Source organism: Eumetopias jubatus, unplaced genomic scaffold, assembly GCF_037043125.1.
Source record: "Eumetopias jubatus isolate StellerSeaLion01/CBP00866 unplaced genomic scaffold, mEumJub1_p1.0 scaffold_8, whole genome shotgun sequence".
NCBI classification, from domain to species: domain Eukaryota; kingdom Metazoa; phylum Chordata; class Mammalia; order Carnivora; family Otariidae; genus Eumetopias; species Eumetopias jubatus.
The window spans coordinates 94,959,643-94,977,333 of record NW_028274814.1 but is presented as its reverse complement, the minus strand read 5'-3'; the positions used below and the strand labels follow the sequence as shown (position 1 = coordinate 94,977,333).

Here is a 17,691-nt window from a genome sequence, read left to right as displayed (position 1 = left end):
CACCTTTGGCCATTCTGTACGTTCATTCACCTAACAACTATTTACTGATGGAGTCAATGTGGAATGCCCGATGAATGCTGTTGCTTTTATTTTTTAAAGATTTTATTTATTTATTTGTCAGGGAGAGAGAGCACAAGCAGGGGGGGCAGAAGGCAGAGGGAGAAGCAGGCTCTCTGCTGAGCAGGGAGACCGACGCAGGACTCGATCCCAGGACCCTGGGATCATGATCTGAGCCGAAGGCAGACACTTAACCAACTGAGCCACGAAGGCACCCCAAAGATTTTATTTTTTTTAAGTAATCTCTGCATCCAACATGGGGCTCAAACCCAGAACCCCAAAATCAAGAGTCGCATGTTCTACTGACTGAGCCAGCCAGGTGCCCCTGTGTTATTTTAAAATAACACAATTTTGTTTTATTAGATTCTACACTTTGGGGAGCTGGTCAGACCAGCACTACCACTGCAAATACACACAGATGCTATCCTTCTTTCACTGGTTCTAAAAAGTTCTGACACAACATGAAAGTAAAAATATCAGGTTCTCTTTATTTGTAACAGATAAAAACTGAAGTTCGGCCATTTAACATAAAATTAAAAACCAGTACAGTTACATCTGTAACAAAAGGACAGTGGGTGTTCATCCACAGCACTGTTTCTGGTTTGTTTCTGTGGTTGGGCCTGGTCATTTCCCCCAGGGATTTCCTTTTCAGTGGGAAGATCATCTTCAAGACAAAAAATGTCGATCAGACTCCAGTTCCAGTACATATTTTATTCACTTCTATATACACATACCCTTACCCTATCTTGCTCCAATCTTTTTATTGCATTCCTATTGACAGCAGTCATTTATTATAACCCGCCCCAACATTGATTATACCCCCCAAGTATTTACAGTTAAAAAGAATTTCCACATAGCACAAATCAACTCAGCTGTTCATGTGCAGAAGTCACATAATCCTCTCACTGAACAGAAATACTTTTCTCCAGCTTTGGGGAAATAATTATATGTTAAACACACACAGAGAACATTTCTTAGACAAACATAATGCCTGAGGCTCATCTGGTAAAACAGATTGCTTCATAATTCTTACCACAAGAAAAAATATCTTTAGAAACTGAGAACCAAAGAATATTTAAAACAAAAACAGAAAATCACACACACTGGTCACCTGATACCTGACCGATAGATTGAAATTCTGTCAAAACATTTTCAGTGAGGCTTTTCATTTCAAACAGGCCAGGAAAAAAAAAAAAAAAACCCTAAAATGTATATTTTTTATATGTGGCTCTTTGTCCTCTTAAGAGCTGTTTTTTCATTTAAAGTTTATATGTAATATTTTTAAAAGATTTATTACAAGAGGGACTGTCTCAGTCAATTTATTGTGAGAAGTTATCAACAACAGCTTTTAATGCTCAACTATCAAGAAGCTGGAAGGCAGAAACACATTTTGCAAGGAAATGTGTGACACTACATTTCCTTAAGTGGAAACCCTGTATTTCCCTTGTAACCTAATTTTTAAAAATTTAAAATCCTTTAAAACTAAAAAAATTTAAAATCCTTTAAAAACTAATGGAACTGGTTAAATATTGACTATTTTTCTACTTCTCTTCCTCATATTTTCACCAAGTTTCTGCTTAATGTTTGGATAGTATTTGCCCTGACTTGCTGCATGAAAATCTTCCTCAGCCATCGTAGAAAGAGAGTTCACTACAAAGCCTTTAGTGCCAAAGAAAGCTCCAGGCCTGCCTCCAACGTGGGAGGCAGGGGGTGATAGCAGGGAGGTGGTAATAAGAAATGACCAACATGAAATGCTCAACGAGGCCAACAGAATGGGATAAGACACCTGCTCAGTTCCATCCATAGTCTCCTCTTTGGGCCATTTAAACATGGAGCCATTTTGTTTTTCAGTGTCACATACAGTTTCTAGAGATCACTGAGAGCTCAGAAACAAGAGAACACCTATAGCAACCGTAGTTTTCTGGATAATGTGTAACTTCTTATATCAATTTTCTACTGGAAATATGGTACTTTTAGATTTGGATTTTTCTCTTAGGGTCTTCTCTCCTACACTTTGCTTTCTATGACTGATAATTTCATTTCTGTAAGTGAAATAAGCAGGAAGTTTCACGTATTTTATTTGGCATAATCAAACCATCCTAGAGACTTCATATAATCAATCTTTGAAAAGAAGCTGGAGCTGTGGTCTTAGAGGTACTCTAGAAGAGAAAGTCCTATTTATGAATAAAATATCCTTTGTGCTACTTCTTGCAAACCATCACTCAATGAATTTTGCAATATAATGTTTTCTTCCTCTTTGAAAGTAACTTGCACACCGAATTAACACTTTTTTATCTTCTTGAGGTGGCTTTCTTTTCTCCACCAAAACCCAATTATGGACGCTGTACCAGTTTACTCTTACTTCCTTCCTGTTCACTGAGTTTCAAATGGGTATAGGCGAGAATGCCAAATAATGTGCATAACATGCCAAGACCCTGATTAATTGACAATGGATCCTTAAATAAAACATATCCTCCAAATAAAGTAATGCAGAACTTGAAGTGTCCAAACATGTTATAGCTGAGTTTTTTGGCTAAGGATCAACAAAACCAACAAGTTAGATTGTGATATTCACACACACACGCACGCACACGCACGCACGCAAAGCCTTCCCGTGGCTGGAAGAACTGCAGGAAGCACAGACTGAATCGCACGCCCCCCCTGCCCCATATAAGAAACAAGAACTTCGGTCTGGGTCGATCCTAGTTTTCTCAGTAGGCTTCAGCAATAGTGACAGGAGACTGCCTCAACTATCTCGACTCTCTCCAGAGAAGAGCAAAGGGGCTATGCTATAAGGTTGGAGAAGGAACTCAGAACAAGGTACAGAGAAGCTATTTTGCCCAGCAATTTATGATTATGTTTTATAGTGCTATTTCTAATAAACTTCCCTTGGCAAATGAGGGAGATGTGTGTGGCACCAGACAGCAGACTCAAGGTAAATGCATCCAGTATGCCTCAGTTTGGGAGGGAAACGGGGCAAGGGGAGGGAGTGAGACTGAGCATCAGTGATATGCTAGGCGCTATGTTACATGCGTGTGTCACCCCATGTCATTAAGCATGACATTTACCCTCGCTGCAATATCACTCTTCCCATCCTATAACCGTTGGGGCTCAAGGATTTCAAGTAACTTCGATCACAGAGTTTGGAAGCGGCAGAGTTGGGAGTCCAAACATGGACGGGCCTATTCAACTCCAAGTCCAGGTTCCAGTGTGGTGTGTGGCCAGCAGTAACGTGCTGCTGGACTCGGGGTTTCCAAATCACTGTGCTTAAAAATAACAAACTAAACACACAGCATGCCTTTAACAATTATTTCCATATTTTACATATGTGCTTTTCCATATGAATTAGGACTTCCCTATGTTTTCAGAGTATGCAGCTACTCTTCCAATAATGCTGTTAGAAACAGCTACCACGGGGCGCCTGGGTGGCTCAGTCGTTAAGTGTCTGCCTTCGGCTCAGGTCATGATCCCAGGGTCCTGGGATCGAGTCCCCCATCAGGGCTCCCTGCTCAGTGGAGAGCCTGCTGCTCCCCCTGCTTGTGCTCTCTAGCGCTCACTCTGTTGAATAAATTTTTTTAAAAATCTAAAAAAAAAAAAAGAAAGAAAAGAAAGAGCTACCACTCTGTGCCTCAGCTTCCCTGTCTGTACACTGGAAATCGATACAAGCTACATCACAGGATTAACTAGGCTAATAGATACGAAGTTTTTAGCCCGCCGCAAGCACCACGTGTGTCAGCCATTGTCAAGAGCAGTATTTATGCATAACAAATACCTGCCAGGGGCTTGGGGCAGCCCGACACTGCAGATGCCACCAGCCCTGACTCATGGCAGAGGAGAGCGGTGGCTGCGGGCCAGGCTGGGTGCGCACACCTGGGGCCGGCTGACCGCAAGCCTCCGGCTCTGGCCTCTGGCTCTGGCCTCCGCCAGCTCCTTCAGGGCAGGAGAGCGCCAGCCATGTCAGCAGGGGACCTGCGCTCGCCTGACCCACTACACAGGATTTCCCGAGAGACAGAGGCCCTTCCCCAGGACGTTAATTCTACCCATTAGAAGACAGGCTTCGTTTCCCACGGTGAACTATCTCAAAGCACACTGGTTCTAACATTTCAGTGTTTCTTTACTCCTCAGCCTCTCTTTTTAAGTAGTTCATGAACTGTGGAAGGTGGTTATACGAGAGGGAAGGCAAATTTAAAGAAAATTCTTCAGTGAGGTAAAAAAAAATACATACACATTAAATTCAATGCAAAAGGAATGGTCTATACCCCGTATCTCTAATTCCCCTCTCTGCTCCAGTCAGGCTTTCCCCTCGACACTCAGAAAGCTCTTGTCAGAACACGGGCGCCCTCCACCTTCCCGAGCCCCCTCCTCAATTCCCAGCCTTCCTGGATGTGACCTGTCAGTGGCATTCAACCCGGCTGACCCCCTTCCTCCTCACCCGGTGGGCCTGTACGCCTTCCTTCCCCTTCCTCGGCCGTCCCTCCTTGGCCTCCACTGCCAGCTCCCCTCAGCTCTGCAGCAGCCAACACCGACGTGACCCAGGACCCAATCTCTGGGCGGCTCTTCTTCTTCTACTTGTTTGCTCGGTGACCTGCACCAGACTCACCGCTTTAAACAGCATCTACACAGGACACCCGACTGTCCCTGGAAGAGCTGTGGCTGAGACCCCGACCCTGAACTCTCAGGCTTGTTCTCCCCCCAACTCCCCAGCCCCAAACTTCCTTCGGGCTGTCCTATGTCAGCTGATGGCAGTGCCGTCCTACCAGGCACTCAGGCCCAAGCCACGTGAGCCAACCTGTTTCCTCTCCTATTCTCCACATCCGACTTGTCAGCAAAGCCCATTGGTGCTACCTGAAAACATACCCAGGCTCCAATCCTGGTACCAAACCACCATCCTTTCTCCAGGGTCCCTTCTTCTCTTGCCTCTTGTAGTGCAGTGCTTCTCAACCGGACTGATTTTGTCACCAAAAACGTCTGGACACCTTTCCGGCCGTCGTAACTGGGAAAAAGGGGCGCTACTGGCATCTAGTGGGTAGAAGCCAGGATGCTGCTAAACATCCTACGGTGCACAGGACCGGCCTCTGCAAATGAAAACTGTCCAACCCACAAGGTCAACAGCACTGAGGCTGAAACACCCTGCTTCAGTCTACTCTCAACTCAGTAGCCCAGAGTGATCCCATTAGAACATAGGTAAAACCACGTCATTTCCCCGCCCCAAGTGCCAACGGCTTCCCATCTCACTCAGGTACAAGCTCTGCTCAGCCCGGCGCCCTGTTCCGCTCAGAGCCTTACTATTCTCCACCTGTCATCTCCCTGCTGCAACCATGAGGCCTCCTGGGTGCTCATCAGGGCCTCCCCGCTGCTCCCTCTGCAGGGAACGCTCTTCATCCCAATCTGCATGGGGCGACTTCTTTTCCACCAGGTCTTCACGCAGAAGTAGCCTTCCTGACTGCCCCCTCTAAAGTTTCAACCCGGCCGCCAACATTTCAGGTCCTCTTTCCTGCTTTCCTTTTTCTCCTTGGCACTTCACACTACCTCACACTGTATATGTATACTTCAATTTTTTTTCTTGTTTATAGTCTCCCTCACCAGAATTGAAACCTGGGAGAGCAAGCATTTTTGCTCACTACTGTATCTCCAGGGCCCAACATATGGTAGATACTCATCATGTAAGCACCTATTAAGTCAATGCATGGTTTATAGTGGGGGTTCAATAAATATTTGTTGAACGAATGTTCTTAATCAGGGCACATCACTGGATGCCTTGATTCGGCAGCGTGGTGTAAAAGGTCTGGGACTAGAACGTGTGGGTTCAAATCTGGACACCACACTTCTCAGCTATAGGACCGTAAGCGTGTTACTTAACCTCTCTGCACCTCTGCTTCCTGTTCTGCAAAATACAGTGATAGAATTTACCTCACGGAGCTGCTTTGAGAGTCTGATGCCTAATATACCCGAAGTGTTTCTTTCCAACGTGCCTGGTGCAAAATAAACATTTATTAAGTGTTGGGGTTTTTTTTAGAAAAATTACTTTTATTATAACTGTTGTTGGTATTTATTGATAGTTGGCAAATAGGCTGCTTTTTTACTTTGCTGACATCTCAGTGCTCGCTCATTTAAATAAATCAGCACACTTGGATTCAATGTTTCTAAACTACCTCTCTGATTTGGGGAAATCCTTCTTTGCCTTTGCTTAAGAGTAGAGATGGAGTGAAACGAGAAGAGAAACAGAATGACAAGCAAAATGTTAAAAATGATTCAGACCTCTAAGGCCTGATTTCATTTCCTGATTGGAAGTAATACTGAGAAATACAGACACACCCGTACCCAAATACGCACAGAAACATGTTCAAAAGTCAGATGTCAATGGTCCGAAGTTACCCTTTGTTTTTGGACTGGCTGTACCGGTACTTTATTACTATAGGGACTGCAAAATGACTAAAAACCGTGGCGTCCACTCCGTTATCCACTCAACAAGTACTTATTTAATTCAACTATGTACCAGGCTTGGTGTTCTATGTTGATTTTGATAAGGGAAAAAGGTCACTTACCGCATAAGAAAATAAAAAAGTCTTCATGAGACAGAAAACTAACCCATTTCCCTGGCTCACCTTTCTTTAAGTTTCCATAGAGTCTAATGTGGAAAGATACAGGAAAAGACTGAAAACAAGTCTAGCTACTCAATGTAGGCCACGTAATTGTAAGCGCAAGACTCCAGAAGGAAATGAATGTGACAGAGTTTGGGAAAATGTAAAAGACTATGCATTTGTGAGTTACTAGGAAAAGGATACGTGACTGGTGACGTGTTCCCAATGATCCAATAAATCGATAAGTTCACCATGAAAGCTATTCCTCCAGAGAGCAGCACCATAAGCTACAAATAAACCCAAAGAATCATGAATGTAAAGCAGCTGCGATCCTTATAGTCATCAAGTAAAAATCCATTTCATTAGGCATTTCTAAAAACTTAAATAACCACCATTAAGAACAAGAGTTTTAAAAGAATCCATTTGAGAGACAGCAAGAATTGAGGGTAAAATAGCAGAATGGATAATATGCAGAAATGTAATTTTGTCCACAATATGCAATGGAAAATTCTCCAATAACATCCTGCCTGAATGTGAATTTCCAGGTTCATTTTTCTTACCCATCTGAAGAAAAATTATTTTGTAATAATTTCTAATTATAAAAGTAATACATATTCCATATAGAAAAATCAGAAAATAAAGACAAGCAAAAAGAATGTAAGGACTTTCTATAATCCTAACCACCCACCACTGTTAATACCTTTGCACGTATCCTTCCAGATGTTTTTCTATTAGTTGCTCATATTTATTCTTATTTAAATTAAGTCAATGGGCATTCTTTGGATATCTATAAAGCTAGGCCATACCTTCTGAGGAACAGAATAGGGTCTTATCCTCAAAGAGCTTAGGAACCACTCCTCAAGTGGTTCCTCAAGTGGTTCATAAAATCATGATGGTTCATAAAAATCATGATAATCATAGCTTGCACTTACACAGTACTTATTACATGACAACAGCTGTCCTAAATGTTCTACATATACTAACTTGTTTAATCCTCACAAACACCCATGAGGTAGTAAAATATTATCCCTTTTTACAGACGAACAGAGAGAGGAAAAGCAACTTGCCTTAGATGACACAGTAGTAAGTGGTAAGGCTGAGATTTAAGCCCAGGGCAGCCTGGTTCTGGAGGCCGTGTGTCTAACCCACTCTGCTAGGCTACCTCTTAGCCACATGAAAGACAGTGAGCTCAGGAAATAGATAAAAGAGTCTTGAGTGCTGCCTCATGAACAGGCAAACACACAACAGGTTTTTTATGAATCTCTACGCAGGAGACATCATTTGGGGCTTGGGGAGGGAGGGAGTGTTTGGAACTTGAATGTACGTACAGATTAGAGAAAGAACAAGGGATAGGATTCCAAGCAGATGGAACAGTAGGGGCCAAAGCATGGTGGCAAGAAAGCACAGGACATGTGAGTGGGATGTGAAGAAACCGGCCTGGCTGAGGACGGGGGACAAAAAAACCCCTAGGTGCACATAGCACATCTGCCCAAATCTTTCCCACTGCTGTAGTTAAAAAGTTATAAAGTCATTTCCTACTTCTAAAATAAGAGACCTTAGTTAAAATATCAGTTATGATTTGAATTATTAAGAGATTTAAATTTTTTTCATAAATAGGCCTTTAATTAGTAAGGAGACACTTTTGACCTATAGGAGATGCCACATTGACCTTTACATACTTTTTTTTTTTTTAAGATTTTTATTTATTTGACAGAGAGACTGAGCACAAGTAGGGGGAGCGGCAGAGGGAGAAGCAGGCCTCCCGCGCAGAGCCCAATGCACGATTCGATCCCAGGAGCCTGGGATACTTAAGAAATTTAAATTCAAAAGAAAATATGTCCTGGGGCACCTGGGTGGCTCAGTCGGTTAAGCGTCTGCCTTCGGCTCAGGTCATGATCCCAGGGTCCTGGGATGGAGCCCCGCATCGGGCTCCCTGCTCAGAGGGGAGCCTGCTTCTCCCTCTCCCCCTGCTCGTGCTCTCTCTCTCTCAAGTAAATAAATAAAATCTTTAAAAAAAAAAAAAGAGTAAAGTATTTTAAAGAAATAAAAATTAAAAAAATAAAGAAAATATGTCCTATTTGAAGATACATTCTGTCCCCTGAGGCTTTTATCAACTTTTAGATCACCGAGGTCACAGGAAGACTGAAGGAACTGGGCTTGTGTCCTATTTAGGTAAAAACAGTAATACCTCACTCGTCTTAAAACAGTGAGGTCCGTTATACTTTCAACTAAGAGAACCTTGTTCATTAAAGACTTAAAAAACTGTTTCTAGAAATATACCATTGTTAATTTTATTGAGTTGACAGAATGTTACACACGTACTTCTTGATGACTTGGCTGGTCACTGAAAACACAATTACATGCTCTACTTTGAGGCAACAATGCCCTCTAGGGACATTAAGGAACGAAGGTGACTTGTTCTTATTCAGTGGACTCACACTGCTATGTTCTTAGTTCCTCTGACTTTTGGGGGCTGCTTTTCTCTTCTTCGAATCTGTCAGGGGGCTTATCGCACAAAGCACCCTCCTGCGAGTTTAAACCTCCTGGCTTAAGGTATCTGTGCTGCAAGAGTTTGAAGACCAGGTAACCAAGATGACTACAACTTTTGTAAAATCAAGAGAAAATATTATCTGAGAGACGGACAAGTGATTTCTACTGTGGAAAAAAGGTTATATGCAAAGTATCTGAATTTGAAACCACTAGCATTCTGTTCACAGGCAGTAGAGCAGAGCACTTAAGAATATGGGTTTGGAGGGGCGCCTGGGTGGCTCAGTTGTGAAGCGTCTGCCTTCAGCTCAGGTCATGATCCCAGGGTCCTGGGATCAAGCCCTGCATCGGGCTCCCTGCTCAGCGGGGGGCCTGCTTCTCCCTCTCCCACTCCCCCTGCTTGTGTTCCTGCTCTTGCTATCTGTCAAATAAATAAATTTAAAAAATCTTTAAAAAAAAAAAAGAGTTTTGGAGCCAGCATGCTTGGACTCAGGCTCTGGGTCTGCTTACCGGCTGTGGGATCTTGAGTCAGCTACTTAACTCTGTCCCTCAGTTTCCTCATCCTATATCATAAATATAAGGGTAACAATAGTATCCACCTAATAAAGTTGTTATGAGGATTAAATAAGTTAACATTCGCAAAGTGTTAGAGTAGTTCTTGGAATAGAGTAAGGGCTATGTAGGTTTGATAAATTAACACCACCAACAAACAAGCCTTTTCTACGGACTGTGTTCCAAAGGTTAAAGTTGCAGGAAGCAGAAATTCCTTCCCTAAGGAGGGGATTATACTTTCTAACTTAAAATGTCCCCAAAGTACACTTCCTTTGATCTGGCAATTCTACTCTTAGGACTCTATTCCAAAAGAAAAAAAGTACCAGTTCCTAAAGACATATGTATAAGGACGCTTACTGCAACACTGTTCACAGGGGTCAAGAACTGGATCTATTATATGGACACTGAACAGAATGTTCTGAAGAGATGTTCATGAGATATGAAGCGAGAAAAGCAAGATGCAGAAAATTATTTGTTATTCCACTTTTGTAAAAGAAACAAATGTTTAATTTATGTATATACGTGTGTGTGTGTGTGTGTATTGTTTATGTGGGTATGGATAGCCCAGAGAAAAATATGGAAGAACATGCACTAGAATGTTAACATCACTTACCTCCAAGGGCAGAGATGGGGAAATGAAATGTTGAATGTGTGTGGGGAGCAGGGCTGGGGAAAAGGAATCCATGATAAAAACAGCATATATGACATGATTCCATGTCTATAAAATTACAGACACACAGACACACACACGCTTCATCTCAGTCTCTTCATCTGAAAAATAATCCTTCGCTTGCCTCCCTTCAAGGGTGATTATGAAGATTAAGTGTGAGGGTGTGAGATTGTGTGTGGAAAACTAAAAATTGCACTAATCGCAGAGGGATGATTCTCTTGTTTCTTAGCAAAACAATCAGAACTTACCAATGCGGACACTGACCAGGGGCCAAATATTCCTCCTTCTCCAAACACTGGCTCAAAGATGGGCACGGCGACCAGCAACATGGCGGAGGACATTGGGGCCTGGTAGTACAACAGCTGCATCGAGTTCACTTGCAATTCATGCTGTTTGGCTCCTACCCACTGAAAATCAGGAGACAAAACACGTAAGGTAGGGAAAAAATACCATCGCCTAGTAAACAAAAGATGCGACTCTAGTCACAGGGATGGGAACTTAGGGCAGGGCTGGGGGAAGAGGAAATGCCTAATTATTCTACAAGACTCCAAAGATCAATTAGAAAAAAAAGATCATTAATGTATACAAATGTCCTTTAAGCACCTTGGATGAAAGGAGCTTTACAAATTCAGTGTATGACAATCTATTTTCTTCTCAGTTATACAGAAGGAGAAAAAATATCCTCTCTTCCCTGCCGACCCTAGTAAATGAGCAAGTCAATGAATTCACACAGGGGCCCATGAGTATCAGAGATCTTGGGGAAAGGAGACAAGAATGGAAATTTAGGTGATAAGCAAGAACAGAGACGCAGTGCTAGACTTCATTTCTTTCTAAAACTGCCCCCCCAAAAAAGAAGTAGGGGGTGAGCGGGGCAGACTAATTAGGGATTGACAGGAACCTCAGCTACCCTGGCTGCCAATGTGGGTGGCTAGAAAAGTATGTGAGGCCTTTTCATTCGCGTTAGAAAACCCCAATCAATGGCAGAAGGAATTTTCTTCTTTGTGGATGATTTTTCTGTGGGTAATCCAATACACTTGAAGAAATTAAATAATCACAAATCCTTTTAAAAGACTGTATCATTCAGGGGTGCCAGGGTGGCTCAGTCAGTGAAGCATCTACCTTTGGCCCAGGACGTGATCTCAGGGTCCTGGGATCAAGTCCCACATCAGGCTCCCTGCTCTGCAGTAAGCCTGCTTCTCTCTCTGCCTGCCTTCCACTCCCCCTGCTTGTGCTCTCTGTCAAATAAATAAATAAGATCTTAAAAAAAAAAAAAAAAGACTACATCATTCAGAGGGTGCCTGGGTGGCTCAGTCAGTTAAGCATCCAACCCTTGATTTCGGCTCAGGTCATGATCTCAGGGGCGTGGGATCGAGCCTGAGTTGGGCTCCACACTCAGTGCAGAGCTGGCTTATGTCTCTCTCTCTCTCTGCTCCTCCCCCTCACTCATGCTCTCTCTTTTTCTAAAATAAATAAAATCTTTTAAAAAGATTCAAAAAAATAAAAGACTATGTCATCCAGGGGAACCAACACCTCAAAACCTCAAATCCCATCAGTCCTCAAAATGTTTCGCAAATATGACTAAAAAGAAGGCTTTAAAGAAAGCCTGACAGGGCTGCTTGAATAAGATCTGGCAAGAACAGCCAGGCTTTCGAATAACTGCTCCTACATAATTCTTTTTCCTGTAGATCTGGGTATCCTGTTCTATAAACTTGAAGGCTACGCTACAGAAATTCACCAGGACAAAAGCAGAAAAGCAGGAAATTTGAAACATACTCCCGCCAGCCTTCACTGAGAGGCTTCTGTGAGTATGAAGGACAAAGAATCGATTCTCCCACGGCCTGCTCCTGGGGGGGGCAGGGGCGCAGGGAGCAAAAACGGATGCAGAGTGTGGAGGCCAGGCCCTCGGTTTCTTTAGCAGCCTGCCCAAGCGGCTGCGTGCCTGCCGCACAGCCTCCTGGAACGGTGGCTCTTCTCAGGGCCTCCACTTCCCCTCTGTGCTTCTGCCCGCCATCGCTCTAAATGCAACTGCTCTCCCAAAGGGCACCGTCACCTCCAAAGGTCACCCCTCTGTGCTCTGCCTGACGGGGCTCTCTGCAGGCCCGGCAAATTTCTCCTGGGGGAACTTGACTTCTGGTCTGCACTGTTTCCTCACTCACGTCTTCCTTCATTTACTATTTTTAAGGTAGATGTCTGGCCTTTTTCTTTTATCTCCCTGACTGATCTCACTTACACCTGAAGACATCTCCAGCTCTGACCTCCGTTCTCAGGGCATCCTTAATCCCCAAATGTCAACAGCTTACCGGCCGCCTTCACTTACACAATCTGCAGGGACTGTTCTAAAACCAACTCAGTACTTACTTACTGTTGCTCCCATAATTAAAGACCTAATCTCCCCCAAGGATGGGAGGCCTTACTTTTCTCATTCTACATTCGGTCCAGTCCCGCTAATTCCTTCTCCAAAAGGTTTCTGGCCTCTATCACTGTTTTGTTCAGTGCCTTCCTTGTCTTCCCCTTGAACCGTGGAGAGCCTTCACCCATCATGTGCCACCAGAGTTAATTTGCTGAAACACAGAGACCGATCAAGCCACTCCCCTATCTAAACCCCTTTCCTGGCGCCTGCAGGATAAAGGGCACGCTTCCTTAGCATGTGCCATCTGGTCTCACCCACCCGTAAGCCTCAGCCTCCCGCGATGCAACTACAGTCTCACCAAATACATCAAGTTCTCCAAAAATGCTCCGTACTGTCACACATCTTTGCAAAGAAAGACCTCTGCTGTATTTCTCTGCTAAGCAAACTCCTGTGGGCCCCTCCATTTAAATTGTCAACTTTTCCATAAAGTCTTACCTCATTACCCCCTTGAAGAACTGCCACTTCCTCCCCGGTGTTCCTCAGAACTTTCCTCATACCCTCGGCTACACTGCTTGTGACTGGCTGTCTACAGCTAATGTACTACAGCTAGTGTCTCTACAGCGCTGGATTTTAGCTGCTTTTCATCTTTGGATCTTCAAGGCCGAGCATCAAGCTGAAGGAATGTCTGCTGAACGAATGAATAAGGGAGTCAACCGTCTTTCCACAACTAAAGCTAATACCTGATCACTCATCTTTTAACTCCTTTTAATGCCCTAGCAGTATAAGAAGAAATAACTTAGAAATTACAGCTGGATACAATGGGAAAATACAACTTTTTTAAAAAAATGAACTTTTGGGGAATATACCTAATTCCTTAACAGTACTTTTACTATTTTTTAATAATAGAAAGCTCTGCCTATTAGTTTGTCCACAACCATTCCTTAGGCAATCCCATTTCAAATATGTACCTGAGGGATACACAATCCTTTGATTCTAATCTACAGCAATTTTGAGACTTGTGGAAACAAAAAATGGTCATATTGGCAAGGACAGTGAATATGTGGAGTTGAAATTATGCATAAGGAATACAAGAAATTCTGATGCTTAATAAACAGTTAATCCCTCCTGGGCCAAAAAAAAAAAGAAAAAAGAAAAAAAGAAAAGGTCTGTTTAACAAAAAAAGACAAACAGGAATGTTCACTTACTGTATCTAGTAACAAAATTTAAACTCACTGAAGTACATCTAAGTACAATCTTCTTAAAGCACAAGGCTGAGCTTGCTCTCATTCCTCTCTGTAGTGAAAGACAGAATATCTTAGAGCCAAATGACAGCACTGAGTGGGTGCTCCGTCCTTTCACGACACTGGTCTCTTATTTACACTGCTTCTTCCCACAGCCCCACAATGTTTATATAACAATGTTTCTGAAATGATCAGTACTAGAAAGTTTCAGATGTAAGGCTGTATTCTTAAAGTTATAGCATGCAGAACAAGAATGCCTTAGTTTATAACCAGCAGATATTTGTGAAAAAAGAAAATTGGTTACACATTGCGGCTCTGACTCCCCATGCAGGCACACCCAGAATTTCCAGTCCAAGGTTTTCAGTATAGAGAAAATACTGTTTCACTGCACCCTACACCAAGTTATTTTTCCCCACTACGTAAGAAACAAAAACCACACTTGTTGAGATTTTATGGTAATGAAGTAAGTGGATCCATGCACAAATTTTTAATGAGTACCTGCTGTAGGCAAGGCACCGTGCTACGACAGTACCAGAAGTGAAATACCCATTGCTAGAAAATACGGATGCACACAAATCACTGGAAGCTGACATACAAGTTGTAACAGCAGCATATTTTTTGAGGCAAAGATTTATAAATCTGAAGTTTTCCTTCCCTGTTCCAATTTTGGAAAGGTACTCATTCCTTCACAGTAATCTTGTAATTAAAGAGTAATCATAAATTTAACCAAAGCTCTCAGTTTCAAGTACGAAGTCTTACTACTCATTTTGTTAAGATTTCTCAGGTAATGCTATAGTATCCCCCCAAAATCAAATTGTTAAGCATGGGGATTATACACTTACAACAGGTAGGGAGGTATTTGGAGCATCATACACCCAAGTTTCTCTGTCTCCTTTCTTCTCTTCACCTTGAGTCAGACAATTTATGCAATTATGATTTCTTCCCAACAGCCTATTGTCTCTATACTGTATTTTCTAAACCTTGGGATACAGCTTCAAAATTTATGAAATCTGCTAAAAAGGCATATAAAGAAAAAAAAATTACCAACCACTTGATAAAGGGATGTAACTAAAACACCAAGAGCGGCAAACACCATTCCAAGGAAATTAAACTTCACATCGTAATAAGAATTTAGGATTACACCTAAAGTTATAGGAATCTGTAAAGAAAAAGAGGCAAATGTTGTTTAGATTAAATTCATGAGACATAAACTTAGTATTCCTTTCATGTTGTCTTACAAGGTTAATCATAAAAACATCACTGGGAAACAGTGAACCTCTATAAATGGATTTTTTTTTTCCATTTGAGAAAACAAACCGATTTCCTCAAAGTGAAATGTTAATTCTATATTTATGTTCATATTTGATTCTACTTAAAATTCTGGGTAAAATAATGAATCAATGCATTTAAATTTGCAACAAATACATACGACCTGCAAGCACAGAGGAGTAAATGGGCCCCCCCAACTAGTGTCTAAACAACATGTAAGCATGAACGTATAACCAAAGCATTAAGAATTTAAATACTGTAAATCATTAAGTGCTAAAATTATCATCTCCTTTTATTTAAAGACACAGAAACCTCTGCAGTATGTCGCTGCAGACATATTCGGAGACATATTTTATGCTGAACCTCTAACGTTTACATGATTTGATTCCCCTGCGTCAAAGGAGGGCCGCTTTTCAGTTTGAGATTTTGCAGATATTCTGATACACTGAATTGCGTAACACAATACAGATTTCTTTTCTTACCAATCACAGAATTTAAGGATTTCCATCAAACAGTAGTTACGAAAACTCACACAAGCACACTCTTCCTGGGCTAGGAGCCCGACAGAGTGCCAAGATGACTTTTTTCATCTCTCCCAAATAAGCCTGAGGTTCACATGGTCACAGATGACTCATTTGTGGATTTCAAGATGATGGGGAAAGAGCGTGACGCAAGGTTAAACATTCAAATTTCCCGGGGAGAAAGACGGTCCAGGAGGTGGATTGTTAAAGGTGTGCCTCGCGAAGCTGAAGCTACTCACCAGCGTGAGCTGTATTTTGGTAGAGAAGGTTTTCTTGTAGCAGAGGGTCTGGATGACTATGATGACCGGCGTGGTCATGGCCTTGGCCAGCTGATAGGTGCCTATGGTGTTGTTCTGCAGAGAGAGATTGGTGAAGACTACGAAGCCGCAGAAGCTGAGGGCCAGGAGGAGGAGTTTGGAAGGCGGTAGACTTTTGGGGGCAAAGATGTCCAGCTTCTGGCAGATGTACAAGCCCAGCCAGGTGACCACGAAGTGCACCAGGGTCAGGCTCATGTTAGGGAAGCCGTGGTGCACATAGATCCATTTGTTGAGGAACACGATGCAGATGGACACCAGTAGGTTGAGCAGGAGCCCAGCGGCGATGCGCCCGTTGCCTCGCATTCGGTCCGCAAGCGATGCCATAACCCCCGCCAAGCCGGGGCCCTCCAGCCCCCGAGAGGGATGCCCAGCCTGTCTCCCGCCGCTCTTCCCCTCCGCCGCTGCCTCCACGTCCTCTCCGGCTTCACCGTCTGGCCCGGGAGAGGCATGCACTCTCCGCGTCCCGGGCGAGCGGCAGCCTCAGCGCCACACACATGCTCGGCCGCCGCCCATTCAGCTGGTGCCGACGCGGCAGCACGTCCCGCGAGCCCCGCCCCCCTCCGCCCGCGACCACGTGGCTCGGGGCTCCAGTGCTTCCGCCCCCGAGCTGTGGGTGGAGCAGTGTCTACCCTGCGCAGGCGCGTTGGGCTCTGCGTGAGACAAAACTGCATCCTCGGTCCCTCACCTCCTTGGTCGCCTAACCCAGGCTCTGGTGGGGTCCATCTGGGACTCCTCTCTTGATGTTGGACATTTCCTTTGTGTCAGATGACTCACATGCCAGACGGCTGCTCTCAGGCTGCTGGAGTGCAGACGCTATTGGCCAGTTTTATGTATGGGACAGACGCTGAGCAAATGTAGTCATCACTAGAGAGGGGAAAGCATTACTTCTTGAAAGCGTATTTTTAAACACTTTATTTTAAAAATCAAAATAAGCAAAATAGTATGATGAACTCTCATGCTCATCATTGTTAGTACACTATTTAGATTTTCTTCTTTTTGAATCCATGTTGGGCCTTTCTAGAAAAGTGTACGTTTAACTTAAATGTCCTAATACTTGGTTAGGGTTGTGTATAGTGATCTACCGTATTTTATTATTGTAAAAACTATGCATTTGGGTTTTCTTTGTCCCTTGATTATTCTTGCCGGTAATTTGACTATTTTAAGCTTTTTTTTTTTTTTTTTTGTCAGAGAGAGAGAGCACAAGCAGGGGGAGCAGGAGGCAGGGGGAGAAGCAGGATCCCTGCTGAGCAGGGAGCCCGATGGGGGACTGGATCCCAGGACCCTGGGATCATGACTTGAGCCTGAGCTGAAAGAATATGCTTAACCGACTGAGCCACCCAGCATCCCAGTAGTTTGACTATTTTATTGGCCTTTTCAAAGATTACTTCTAGTGATTTTGATTCAAGTTATTACTTTTTTTCCCCCTTTTCAAAGATTACTTCTAGTGATTTTGATTCAAGTTATTACTTTTTTTCTTTTTCCCCCTAATTTCTTGAATAGAATGTTCAGTTAATTTATTTAAAAATAAAAGGACTGGGGTGCCTGGGTGGCTCAGTCGTTAAGCGTCTGCCTTCGGCTCAGGTCATGATCCCAGGGTCCTGGGATCCAGGCTCCCTGCTCAATGGGAAGCCTGCTTCTTCCTCTCG

General features: G+C 43.3%; 1 protein-coding gene across 1 annotated transcript; it reads right to left on the bottom strand.

Moving 5' to 3' along the window:
* Positions 1-525: 525 nt before the first annotated feature.
* On the bottom strand, positions 526-16,552 carry SLC35E3 (solute carrier family 35 member E3). The gene is made up of 5 exons (XM_028110763.2): positions 15,968-16,552; positions 14,987-15,097; positions 10,596-10,754; positions 6,843-6,925; positions 526-2,577 (listed from the first exon to the last, which is right to left on the bottom strand). Exons 1-5 carry the CDS (start codon positions 16,367-16,369, stop codon positions 2,391-2,393), a joined length of 942 nt encoding a protein of 313 aa, XP_027966564.1. The 5' UTR covers positions 16,370-16,552; the 3' UTR covers positions 526-2,390.
* Positions 16,553-17,691: the final 1,139 nt, after the last annotated feature.